This window comes from Paramisgurnus dabryanus, chromosome 6 (assembly GCF_030506205.2).
Source record: "Paramisgurnus dabryanus chromosome 6, PD_genome_1.1, whole genome shotgun sequence".
NCBI lineage: Eukaryota > Metazoa > Chordata > Actinopteri > Cypriniformes > Cobitidae > Paramisgurnus > Paramisgurnus dabryanus.
The window spans coordinates 4582424-4596257 of NC_133342.1; the positions used below are offsets into that span (position 1 = coordinate 4582424).

General features: G+C 36.5%; 2 protein-coding genes across 5 annotated transcripts in view; both read left to right on the forward strand.

The window, feature by feature from the left end:
* Positions 1 to 6128: 6128 nt before the first annotated feature.
* Positions 6129 to 12067, forward strand: calr3b (calreticulin 3b). Its single transcript, XM_065261992.2, has 9 exons — positions 6129 to 6320; positions 7195 to 7296; positions 7386 to 7589; positions 7729 to 7823; positions 8053 to 8262; positions 8342 to 8455; positions 8567 to 8710; positions 9364 to 9456; positions 10785 to 12067. Exons 1-9 carry the CDS (start codon positions 6224 to 6226, stop codon positions 10977 to 10979), a joined length of 1254 nt encoding a protein of 417 aa, XP_065118064.1. The 5' UTR covers positions 6129 to 6223; the 3' UTR covers positions 10980 to 12067.
* A 1019-nt stretch (positions 12068 to 13086) lies between these two features.
* Positions 13087 to 13834, forward strand: part of eps15l1b (epidermal growth factor receptor pathway substrate 15-like 1b) — a 47704-nt gene continuing 46956 nt past the window's right edge. For all 4 annotated transcript variants that reach the window (XM_065261988.1, XM_065261990.1, XM_065261989.1 and 1 more), the window contains exon 1: positions 13087 to 13181. In XM_065261988.1, coding sequence (XP_065118060.1) covers positions 13155 to 13181 — 27 coding nt within the window. In that variant the 5' untranslated portion in view covers positions 13087 to 13154. The remainder of the gene's footprint in view (positions 13182 to 13834) is intronic.

Genomic DNA, 13834 nt, shown 5'->3' on the forward strand with positions numbered 1-13834 from the left:
TAAATAATTTTTCCCTTTTGGTTTTAATTTTGTGACATTTGAAAAAATGAAACGGTTGTCTTATAGTTCCACATTTCATACAAACTAATCTGTTCTGAATGATGAATTTATTGCTTTTAAAAAGAAAGATAAACATATAAACCAGCTCTATTGGTTACTCGTATTACTATACTGTAGAAGACCTTTTAAATAGTGTGTATTATTGAATCATGTTTGAGTTGGAAAAATATACAGAAATTTAAACATAAAAACTACAGCAAAACATTTTATGGTCTGATTAAGTCTTGTCCAAGTTTTTTTCTTATAGTTTCAGCATGGTTGTAAATTAATTTTGTGACATAAAAAAAAGAGTTCCCATAGTTACAAATCTTATACTAAAAGGTAAATCAAATATTGTTAAAATGTTAAATGAATATAAACAAACCTGGAATTTGTATCATACATTTGTGATTAATTGCAGTGTTCATAAATACAAAATGGCAGCACATCCATAAATTATGGGGGAGAGAAAAAACATTATAATCTTCTTTTCACAGAAATGGTAAAAAAGATAATTGTATAAGATCTGAACCCATGTGTATGAAATGGGCACATCTGTGTGTGTGTTTTGCAGCAGTAGGACAATGTGATGCTCTGCTGTTGAGGTCTACAGCACATGCAAAACCTAAATTTTACTACTGTGTGTATCACTGTGCGTAAACACGCCCAACCATTCAAACGGCTTTCGTTTTCAAAAGCGGAAATCCTTTAGATCTTTATGTGAAACTGTTCAGACAAATCCGTCGTATGTTAGATAAAGTATATGAACGAAACATTCCTGAACGATAGGCCTACTATTGTATTTCAAGGAGCTCATACTTAAAAATGAACGAAGACCAACCAGAGGAGCATCAGCAGGAGGACTCTTGTAAAGGTAGAGCATATCTTATTCAGGTTGCAGCATTTTTAAAAGTTTCAATATTTGCAAGATTTAAAAAAACATGTTAATGCAGGTGTTAAAACAACCCAGCAGTTATGTAATTTTAACTTAGCAATGTGTTCTGTCTAATACAGACACAACCTTAGTTTTAAACAACCCAGCACTTTTTCGAGTGGATACTGTAGGTTGATGGATCAGCTCTTGTCAACCCTGTCCTGGAGCGCCCATCACATTTCAGTAGAGACTAAGACCTGAACTCAGTAATTTGTGTTCGCGATTTTATTTGGTGCTAAATGAACTTTATGTGTACACAATTGCTGATATGTAATCACCAATAGTGATTTCAAAAACTCTATTAACATTTGTATATACGTACAAATTTGTAATTGTAATCAATAAACACAGTTAGTAAGACTCATTGTTCTACAATTTATTTCCAGAGGCTCAGTTTCTGAAGGGAAAATTTAATGAGCTTGTTGCAGGGGTCACATCAGTAATGCCACTGGCAGATGATTTAAAAAGTAAGAACATGATACATGAAGAAACTTACTCAAAGATCAGAGCAGAAGAGACAAACCGAGAGAAAATGAGGACGCTTATGACAGCAGTGTGCAATAAAGGAGTTGAAGTTATTAAAGCCTTTTATGATGCACTGAGTATACATGAACCATACCTCTTCAAAGAGCTGGGTAAGAGATTCTACATTAGGTATAAATTGGTAAATTTTATATGAGCTCAGTACTCGATACAGAGAGTGCAGTCTACAACCTGTCCTATGGTTGTTTATTACAGGTGGTGTTACTAGGAAACGCAAGCTTTCTGATACCAAATCCGAAAGACAAGCCAAAAAAATAAGTGAGTACACTCTCTTGTCAATTGTATCAATAGTTAACACATTAGGCCTACTATAAGGTGTACAAATAAGCATGAATGAATACTGTACATGATCTCAAAGACATGGACTGACAGGATCTGATGAAGTAGCCTACTAAACTTTTATGCTAAAGGTGACTGTTCTTTACGGTTAGTATTTATACTGGGATTATTAACTCCATTTCTGGTTAAAGTTCATTTTTAATTTACTCCTGCCTGGTCAATTCCATTTTTACCATTAGTTTTAGTGAAAGCATACTTATGTATACGTATCAATAAAACATGTCACTATGCCATAATTTAATTCAGTTTATGTGTTTTCTTTGCCTAAGAACCTAATACTGAGAATAAACAACAATTTGAACCTAACTATAACAATGACACTATGATGGCACCACCACAACCAGCAACACAATACAATGTGACCACCAACATACACATTGAAGAGGTAGGATTTTACATATGTAAACTAGAAAACTATTTTTAGTTTACTTTAATAATGTTTTTATTATTTTATGGATGACAAGAAAGCATGAATGAATAATGAAATAAATAATTGTACAAAATTGTGACATAATATACTCAAATACGTGTACACCAAATAATGTAAATAAAATTTGTGTTTTGTTGCTGGTTCTAGAAGAAAATGTGCTCCTTAAATCAAGAGCAGTCCCCTGCACCCAAGAAAGTGAAAAAGCTCCCCGCACCCAAGAAAGAGAGGAAGCCCATTGCACCCAAGAAAGAGAAGAAATTGCCCGCACCCAAGAAAGAGAAGAAGCCCTTTGCACCCAAGAAAGAGAAGAACCCCCTTGTACCCAAGAAAGAGAAGAAGCCCCTTGCACCCAAGACAGAAAAGCCCCCTGCACCCAAGAAAGAGAAGAAGCACATCGCACCCAAGACAGAAAAGCCCCCTGTACCCAAAAAACAAAAGAAGCCTCCCGCACCCAAAAAACCCAAGAAGCCTCCTGCACCCAAAAAACAGAAGAAGCCTCCCGCACCCAAAAAACCCAAGAAGCCTCCTGCACCCAAAAAACAAAAGAAGCCTCCCGCACCCAGAAAACCCAAGAAGCCTCCGGCAACCAAGAAACAGAAGAAGCGTCCGGCACCGAAGAAATAGAAAAAAGCACCCACAAAGAAACAGAAAAGAAACTTCCCACACTCAAGAAATAGAAAAGGCCCCCTGCATCCAAGAAAAACACTACAAAACAGAAGAAGCCTCAAGCAAAGTAACAACCATCACCTAAAGAAAGTGAGGAAACCCACTGCACTCAAGAAATAGAAGCCCCATAAACCCAAGTGAATTTTAAATTGCCTAAAATAATTATATTGCATATATATGGCATTTGGATCCTTTTTTATTGAACATCATTTTATGTTTTTAAAGTGCTTTGGTTAAAATCTAACATGTAACTGCCAATCTAGTTGACATATTCTATGTTTACAGAAAGTTTACCACCATGAAATAAACCTGTTTCCTACTCTTAAAGATTTTCTAAATCAGTGGTTCTCAAACTGGGGGCCGGGGCCCCCAGGGGGGCTGCAAGATGGTGCCAGGGTGGCCCCAGTTTTATGACATTTTATAAAATACATTAATTTATCATGAATTCTGTGTAATTAAACCTAAAAAATAAGGCTACTAACCAACAGCACTACTTTGTATAATTTAATATGTTTTGTTTAATTAAAATTTTAAGTTTTATAACTGTTTTTTTGTCATAAATTTTCTTTGGGGGGAGGGGGCATGAAGGAATTTGCCGTACACAAGGGGGGCCGCATGCTGAAAAAGTTTTTGAACCACTGTTCTAAATATTCTGAATATTTTCCCAAAATTAAACATTATAATATGGCATGATAGCTTGGTACATACTTGCCGGTTCAGACTTGCATCTACGTTGTCTAGATTTCCTCAGTTGTTTAACTGTGTGGACTTTAATAGTAACGCAAAGTCACAGAGTTAAGACCACTGAGGCCTCATAACGGTGGTCAGTAGGTCAGTGTAGCTTTAAAACAAAATATAGTCAAAATGTAATATTTGTAATGAGTAAATACTAAAAATAACCTAAATGCATAAAAAAAACTTGTAATGAAAATCTCTTTCATTCACCTAATATTACTATAAGAATAATCAAGTCTATTCTATTATCTATGTGTGTTAGCAGCAGCACACTATGTGTCAACAATATAATTTTGCACTATATACATACTGTAGGCTACTTTGTTTTCTCTACTATTTTCTTTTAATTTCTTTTTTATTCACAGTTTTTTTATTTACTGTTTTAAATGTGCTTTATAAATAAATAAACTTGAAACTTGTTTTACTTTTATACTTTTGCACTATTTGTACGCAGCCTAACTGCAAATGCTTTGGAAATACAAATTTAGTTTTTGTCATGCCCATAAAGCACACTAAAATTGAAAATGAGATCCATATATAACACAGTATGGAACTATGGTACAGTATTCTTCATATGGATGCTTTGATGTTATGATAAATAAGTGGTTTAAGTGTGGGAATCTACTACACTAGTGATCCCTGAAAACTGATCCTGAGTCAGCGCTGAGGAGTCATCCGAGGAGTGGCCGTTTCTCAATTCAAAGGCTGCAGCCTCAGTAGGTTACTGCATGTTTAGGCTGCATACGTCATCAATCTTATTTCAGAATATTAACAATTGTAAAGTTGACTATTATTCTTAATTAATCGTAAATTGTTGTAATATACTTATGACTTGCAAATGTAATACTCAGAATACTAAAATAAACTAGGCTTGATGACGTACGCAGCGTGCATATGCCACCTCCGCAGACTGCAGCTTTCGTATTTAGAAACGGCTAGTGAGTCGCCCGTTCATTCACATTTGTGCAAACCGATCGATGAACAGCGCAGGCGGGAGATGGTCCTCACTGCGGAACACAACATCCAGGGGGCGGGGTTGGATCTAGATCCAACTCCTCCCACTTTATATACTTTGTTCCGCCAAATGAACCAGTATATTTGCGTTGTTGCAGCCCGCAATTAGTTGCAACCTGTGGTCACCAACGTTTGCTCTTATCAATTTAAGTGTAGGTTTGATTAATAATATAGTTGAGAAAGATTCATAATTTAGAAAGTATCACAGTTAGGTGTAAGGAGAGGTACGGACACGTTCCCGACAGTTTGATATCATTGAAGGGATTTATTTGTACATTATCCCACTTATAACACAGCTATTCCTATACGAGTAAATATAAAAACAAATTTATTTGATATCTTTTATTAGCAAATAAAAAAGTAAACCATCTACGAGGGAAACCTGTTTCCTAATGGCTGTAAGCAAAGACGTGTTAAAACAAGTTCAAAGTCCATACAAGATAAACATTTAATTTATTAATTTTTTAATTACCATGCCATAGCCTATATATTTTTATAATTATGCATATATAATTTATACTGTATCCATTAATAGGTCTTAAACTGCATGTGGTAAGATTACTCATAGTAGGCTTACCCGAAATGTTTTACTCCAAAACATTATAGCAAAAAACTTACATTTCACCCTAAAGGCACTACTTTTATTGTAGTCATAAGTAAAGTTAGTTTTTATGTCAAAATAATAACTTAATTTAATTACGACTTAATGCGGAACTGGTAACGCAGCAACACATGTATGACGTGTCTTGTGGTAAAACTGCCGACCAATGGGATCTCTGGATCGGGATCCAGCTCCGCCCCTGGATCTAAATCCAACCCCGCCCCCTGGATGTCGCATTCTGCAGTGAGGCGCTACTGGCAGGCGGCGGATACCATAGATATGTATATAAAGGCTAGATGGCTCGTCCGCGCTGATGGCCAATTGAGTGGAACGTCTGCATTTTGGCGGCCATCTTACAACAGGTCGCTCGCTCACTCTGAGCATTGAGTTGTAATGATGCAGGTACTTTTAAATGACCATAACTTGCTTAATTTTTTACCGATTTTCAAACGGTTTGGTTTGTTATAAACGTCAAAGATGTAACTATGACACTGCATACCTATACTAAAAATATATAAAAAATTCATGAAACATGTCAAAGCATCCAGTATTATAGCCACGTTAATAACGTTTGTAAAAAACCAAACCGTTTGAAAATCGGTAGAAAATTGAGCAAGTTATGGTCTTTAAAAGTACCTTCACCATTAAACTCAATGCTACGAGTGAGCGAGCGCCCTGTCGTAAGATGGCCGCCAGGTGATGCCATTAGGGACTCAGCGGTAAGCCATCTAGCCTTTATACATATCTATGGATCCGTGCACATCGTGGTCTCTTGTGATTGGTCGAACGCGTCAGGCTGTCGACCAATGAGAGGCAGACATCTGTGCAGCCACGCGCTTCTACTGAGCTGCGGAAAGACAGAAGTGGAGCGCGAGCACGGGAGAGGGAGTGCGTGCCGGGTTTATTTGTAAAATTAACAAAAATGCAGATTAAGATGTTGTGTCAAATTGTTTCTGTCGCATTGTTGGCGCTTTCTGTTAATGCAGCCGTCTATTTTCAAGAGCAGTTTCTGGATGGAGGTGAGTGGATTATTAACTTGCGTGTTGTAGTTGATTTGTAGGTCACATCATTAATGAATCACATTAAACGTTATATTATTATTTTTTCACAAATGCTCTGTGTTGCCTAATAACACTTTTGTAGTTTATCAACTAATCCTATAACTTTTAAGCAATATTAGGTATTACATTGAAATTACAGCATAGTTTATTTTTATTTGCAATATGGCTGAATTATGCAATGCATTGATAGTATAGGTTCGTTTACCTTTTGATCAAGATATAGTTGCACATTGTAGGCCATGTTTTAGTTAATTTATTACACCATAAAAATCAAATGTGTCTTAGCAGGACACTTGAAACTATAAAAAAATTAATGTCAGCCAGTTGAAATCTTTCTTTTTTGTGACTTTTATTATAGTTTTAAATTATATCTATATATACAACAGAGACCAAGATCTGCCTGGGATCATGAAATAATCAAGATAAATAATTACAATCAACAAAAAATTAGTAACAAACATTATCAAAGGTTACAGAGCAGCCTTTCTGACTGGTTGTGCATGTGTTTAAAAGTTACCTTGAAGATGTAATTGTATCAAAATTGTAAATGTTTTAAGACATTTGTGCAAAATGAAACCAAATCCTGCCAGTCCTTCATTATGTTTTGCCAGAACAGGAAGTTTTGACCTAATTTTAAGTGGTAGTCAAGAAGGCATTCCAAAAACTTCCTTATGTCAATCATTAAATGATTGTTGAATGTGATCAGACTTGTCACTTACAAACATTTTTTTCATTACATTTAAAACGTCCTTCTAATGGGGTCCATGGTTTATAAACTACAAATGTTACTCAATATAGTTTTTGTGTCTAATTTTATTATCTGGATTTTAAGATGCCTGGAAAAGTCGGTGGGTGAATTCTGAACACAAATCCGATTACGGGGAGTTTAAACTGACTGCTGGTAACTTCTATGGGGATGCGGAGAAAGATAAAGGTAAGTACATGGCAGATGCTTTTATCCAAAGCAATTATTTATAAATATATACTTTGTTTCACTGTTGTTATGCTTCTGATCACCAACAGGTCTGCAAACCAGTCAGGATGCCCATTTCTATGCCACCTCTGCCCGCTTCGAGCCCTTCAGCAATGAAGGCAAATCCCTGGTGATCCAGTTTACCGTCAAACACGAGCAGAAGATTGACTGTGGTGGTGGATATGTTAAAGTCTTTCCTGCTGATCTCAACCAGGTTGAAATGCATGGAGACTCCCAGTATTACATCATGTTCGGTCAGTCTATCAAAAAGTCATAGTTAACGCAAGTGGAAATGGATGAATCGTAGTTTATGTGTCTGTTAGTGAAAATATATGTAGTATTTATTTCAGGAAATGGGAATTGAGGCATTTTTTGTCACATTTATCTAAACAGGACCCGATATCTGTGGCTACAGCACTAAGAAGGTTCATGTTATCTTCAACTACAAAGGGAAGAATCACCTTATCAAAAAAGAAATCAAATGCAAGGTGAGTTCCTGTTTAATCAGTCATAATAATACCAGTTTCATAGTAATAGTTGACCCAAAAAAATGATTAGAAGATTGTCATTTAATCATTTATTTGACCACATAATTCCAAAGTTGCATAATGTAGTGATAGATACATTATTTTACCCAAATAACACTATTTGAATTTTAATATTACATAAGATATACATTTATTCTATCAAATTAATATTTTTCCTCCGTCTGTCCAGGATGATGAACTGACTCACTTGTACACACTGATCCTGAATCCAGATCAGACTTATGAGGTAAAGATCGACAATGAAAAAGTGGAATCCGGATCTCTGGAGGAGGATTGGGACATCCTGCCCCCAAAAACGATCAAGGACCCCAACGCTAAGAAACCCGAAGATTGGGACGATCGTGCAAAGATCGATGATGAGACTGACACTAAACCTGAGGTACGATTTGGTATCATCATTCTGCACACCTGTTCATTCTGTCAGCCGTATGTTTTAATCTGGTCTCTAATGTTTTCAGGACTGGGATCAGCCTGAGAATATTCCTGATCCTGATGCTAAGAAGCCAGAAGACTGGGATGAGGATATGGATGGCGAGTGGGAACCTGCCGTGATCCCGAACCCAGAGTATAAGGTAAAGATTAGCATGCTAACAGACATGTTCTTTGCATAAGTTATGTGCAGACTGTTGTTGTTTTAATGTTTTTTATTCGTTCATGCTTAACATATTTACCTTGATTTGCAGGGTGAGTGGAAACCAAAACAGATCGACAACCCAAACTACAAAGGAGTTTGGGTGCACCCCGAGATCGACAACCCCGAGTACAGCGCCGACGCCGAGATCTACAAATTTGACAACATTGGAGTACTTGGGTTGGATCTCTGGCAGGTACTTTAAGAAGTTTGCATACTTTCTTTAGTGAAACAAGCAATGACAAGGGTTTATCAAACTTCACACATGCACCAGAAGTGTTCATATGACTGTTTGGCAGTACTTGTAAATGTGTCAAGAATGTGGTTGACTGAGGCATGCGTAAAGTTGCTTATCTGACCTAATGCAGGGTATGCACTTGATAAACCCATCACCAAGAGGTGCTATTGTCACCCCGGCCACAACCTATTTACACTTTTTCCCTCAGGCAGATATTGCAGATCTCTGTACACAAGAACGTCGTCTAGGCATTAAAACAGTTTTCCCCATGCTATCTCCACTTGAACGTCCTAAATACTACTGAATGAGCCAATAACACATTTTGATGTAAATAAACATATATTCACATATTTATATACAATACATAATGGAAGTTCACAGATGTATAACACTACTATTATATTTTTTCCCTTACTTATTTAAATGTTCTTCTGTATGTATATATGCATGTATGTACCCAGAGCTCCTGTAAAAAACACATTAAAATTCCTTAAGTCACGATGCATGTAAATGCACAGACAAAAATGTATATTCATTATATGTTAGGATAGACAAAATAGGAACCTATGAGGAACTATAAACCCCTTCTTTAACATTATTTTACCTTTCAGGTGAAGTCTGGCACTATTTTCGACAACTTCCTGATCACAGATGATGTGAAGGCAGCTGAAGAGATTGGAAATGAAACGTGGGGTGCTACAAAGGTACACAATGCTTGTATACACTTAAATAAAACTTACCACCATAAGAATTAAATGTCAAATATTCTCAAAGTTTTTATACTAACAACTTTGAGTAATTTTTTTGCACTTTCTATTGGCCTCCTGAGGCAGTCATTTTCAAACTGTTCCCAGGGGACCCACTGCTCTGCACATTTTGCATGTCTCCCTTATTTAACACACCTCATTCAGATCAGGAAGAGATCCATGAACAGAACTGGGTGTGTCAGTTAAGGAAGACAAAATGTGTAGAGCTGTGGGTCCCCTGGGACAAGATTGAAAATTGTCCTAAGGTATAATACTAGCCCATTTGGAATCTGATATGAAATTGTTTTGATGCACACAATCATCCATGCGAGGCTTGCTCGAAGACATGCTATATATCACACACAAATTTTAAGTGTAATAATCCGTTTTTATTCAGATTGACCCAATTTTTTTCAGAATTGAATAAAGCATAGTTGGGATTTCCTATGATCTTGTCTGTTATCTTAGGGCGCACTCACACTATCCAAACCAAACCATGCCGCAGCACGATTGTCCCCCCTTCTTAAGGGCGATTTATAGTCGTGCGTAGGTCCTACGCCGTAGCTACGGTCTGTTGCGCATGCAGCTCATTCATTCACGTAACCCTGTTGCATGCATCAGAATGTTTTTAGGAAGGCAGATGAAGGTGAGTGGTCGTGCAATTGACGTCTCTCCTTTTGAAACGCGCTCTGGCGCGATTTGTGATCACATTGTGCTACCACATACTTTGGCTTTGTCTCACATTGCCAGCATTTTGGTTGTGTCTGGGTCCAAAGTTGCCCTGAAACGCCATACAGACGACAGCCAAGTGGCACGTCCATTCTGCACCTGCGTTAAATATCTTTTTGTACCAGTAGGTGGCAGTAGTCACAGTGTTTCCCATACATTCATTTATTTGTGGTGAGATCCATAGACCGTAAAAAATGGACGTATTGTCCGTGATGTCACCCAATAGTAGGCGCCTAGCCGGTGCCTGCCGCCGCCATCTTGGCCGCACATCACTCGTGGATATCTAAAAATGGTTAAAGAGGCGGGACATCCGTGAAGCTGAGGTAGCTGGTTGCTGAAACCACACCCCCCTAGCTCAACTCTAGTGACCGCAGTGCCCGTTCAACCATCACTCAAGTGGCCACGCCCTTAATTATTCAGAACTTGAAGACTTGAAGAACTTGAAATGGCTGTAAACACATTATTTCCTGCTGTAAAAATTCGGAATTGAGCAATAATCAAAGCACTGTGTGGATTGTGTTACTTTGAAATGAACCATCTTCTTGCCTTCTCCCTAGGGTCCTGAGAAGAAGATGAAAGAAGAACAGGATGAGAAGAAAAGGAAAGAGGAAGAGGAGAAAAACAAGGAGCAGAGCACAGAAGCTGATGAAGATGAAGAAGAGGAAGGAGGAGAGGAAGAGGAGGAAGATGAGACAGACGAGCTTCCAGAAGAGGAAGGAGATGATGAGACAATTCCCAAGGATGAACTATAAAACATGAAGGGATTAGTCGGCTTCGGTGATGGCCATGAAATCATGGAGTACATTCGTTCAAAATGTGATGTCGTTTGAGATGGGACTCGACCCCACTCATGATGTCACGGGGGGACCAAAGGCAGTCCTCAACTCATAGATTAATTTAAAAGGCATAATTTCACGATTTTATCTCTTGCGTCCAGCCGCTTAAAGAGTCCAATTTGTTTTTTTTTTATTGAAATGTCTTATTCTCTCTAGTACCAGAAGTCTGATGTTAGTGACCTACATGAGTAATCACCTAAAATCATTTTTTGTGCCTTACGTAGTTAAAGTAGATGATTTTAAAAGGTGGAGATTTCTCATGTATTATCAGTCTTTCTGTACATCTACATTAAGGGTGATGGTCTCTGTTGTGTTAAGCTGGAATGAAGGAACTAGTCTGAATTACTAAAGTTTACATTTGTGCTTGTAAAAAAAGATTTCTGGACACATTTTACACAATTTACAGCCTGCATAGTTGTTTTTCCACATTACAAAGTTGTTGCAGCTACAATGAAATGGAATTGGGGAAATTTCCCCCCCTGTTATTTACAAGACAGGAAATTCATTCTGCTTGTATTTCATGAATGGCCCAGTAAGTGTTTATACTATAGTGCAAATGTAATTTAATTTAATTTAATTACATCATGTTTCTTTGGCACTGATTTTTTATTGTTTTTTTTACTGGATGCTGTGGTTATTAATTTCCTAAACAAGATGTTCAGTAAGATTCCTTTTATTTTCCAGCTCTATTTATTACATTAGACAAATAGTTTTGCGTTACAAATGGTTCTAGGAGTAACATTAAGTAACTGATGCAGTTTTTTAAATAAATTACTAAACTTTTTGTTACTTGAAAGTCAGATCATATGTATAAAAGGGAAGTGGTAAGACACTTTTAGAGATTAAGACCACAACAAAATAATCCTTTACACACTGTGAACTCAAAATGTTAATATTGAAACGATACTGAAAATCCTGTTAAGTGACATTAAACTGCCTTTTTTACACATCAAGAGTTGTAATTAATGCCAAAGGTTTAATAAAGAAATTTATTGAAAAATCAATTGCAATATTTTTTTAGTTTAAATAGGCAAAAAAGCATAATACTCCAAAATTCTCACTTTAGTTTTCTTATGTTTGTTTGAGTGTCCTTATATTTTATAAAAATTAATTAAATTATGTTTTATTCATTTATTTTAACATCATGTGCAGCTGAACACATGCGTTGCCCCTAGTGGTTCGCCGGGAAATTGCAGGGGGTCCGTGAATTGGCGAAAATAATCAATTATAATTAAATAATAAAATATAAGTAATTATTTTTCAATTAAAAATCTTAATAAAACACTAACAAAATATATATTATATTTTTTCATCTGCATATCATGTGACCATTACGCAACGCAATAACAACTGGGAACTCATGCAAAATGGACTGATACGTAAAGCGAAGAAAAATACTTTTCGAAGTTAAACATGCAAATGTGCTATTAAATTATTTAAATATTAACTACAATCTCAGGAGGTACTTCAAGTAAATAATTTAGGTCAAGGCGCCGGTTCTGGTGACAAAAAAAGTTTGAAAATCATCTGGTTTGTCCCGTTCGTTTTTAGTCGCCAATGCATTTACCGGACTTGCTCACGAGGTGGAGACATTTCATATCACATAATCTGTGAATTTACTGTGCCAGATATTTTATTTCTTAGTTTTTCTAATTGTTTAAACTATTTATGCATGTTGAAACAAAGTTCAGTCTGGTTTGCACTAGTAAACAGCTGCATATTATTTATGTAAACGTGTTTAGAAGTTATATTAGCATTGCAAACACCGTTAAACGAATTATTTTTCATCTTATACCAAAGTATTCTACATTTTAATACATTTTGGCTTATTGTATCTTCTTGGCCTATCGGACAATCTGGACTTGTATCGAAGTTCAAATGTGTTAGATTTAGTAAACATTTAATTCATTTAAGTAAAATACTAAGAGCTTGCTATTAAATGCCATTTTGCCAAATCATAAAATACACAACTTGTAAAATGATTTGTGAGTTTGTAAGCTCATTATTTCAGGTATAACAGGTCTACACGTTGGCGACGCGCGCTCACGAGAGAAGAGACAAGGCAGTGCGCGTTCCAGCGAATCAGGAAATATGGCGGCGCTCACGCCACTGAGTCAGGTAATGTTCTTAAAAGTTTACTTTACATTGATTTCTTTATGTTTTTTAATGGATACCACAGTCTAATGCACACCGAATTCAGAGAATGCCAACAAGTGTGTTTTTTTAGTTATAAAAGCAGGTTTTTTTTTCCCGATGGGTTCCCTTGTTAAATGTTGGGCGCAATTTAACAATGTTTTTAGCAAACACTTTTAAATGATTTGCATTTTCGTCCCGTTACTCGTTTGCATATGTCCAGTAACATAGTAGAGGGGGATTTGCGTGTCGCTGGTCGCAGTTTTGCAACTTTTTAATTCACTTTTTATCTTAATGACAGCTGTTGCTGACAGGTATTATTATTATTATTGAATGACAAGCACGAGCCCCTATAATAAAGCTGTCCTTAACAGCGGTATATTTTGTGGGATCCATCAACATTCGTCTGGTTGTATTTGATTTATTTTGCGATCAGTCAGTTTGTTTATAGTTTCACTAACCGGGTGTTGTCACTGCCCATAGCATTAAACCTCCCACAACAAGCGCAGTTTCCATTTAACGTTACATAGTGAAGAATGCCACCCATGGCACTGTTTGAATTCATATTAATTTTAATAAATGAATTAATGATTTGAATAATCTAATAAATAAGCGAATTCAATGAGAATCACCACTGA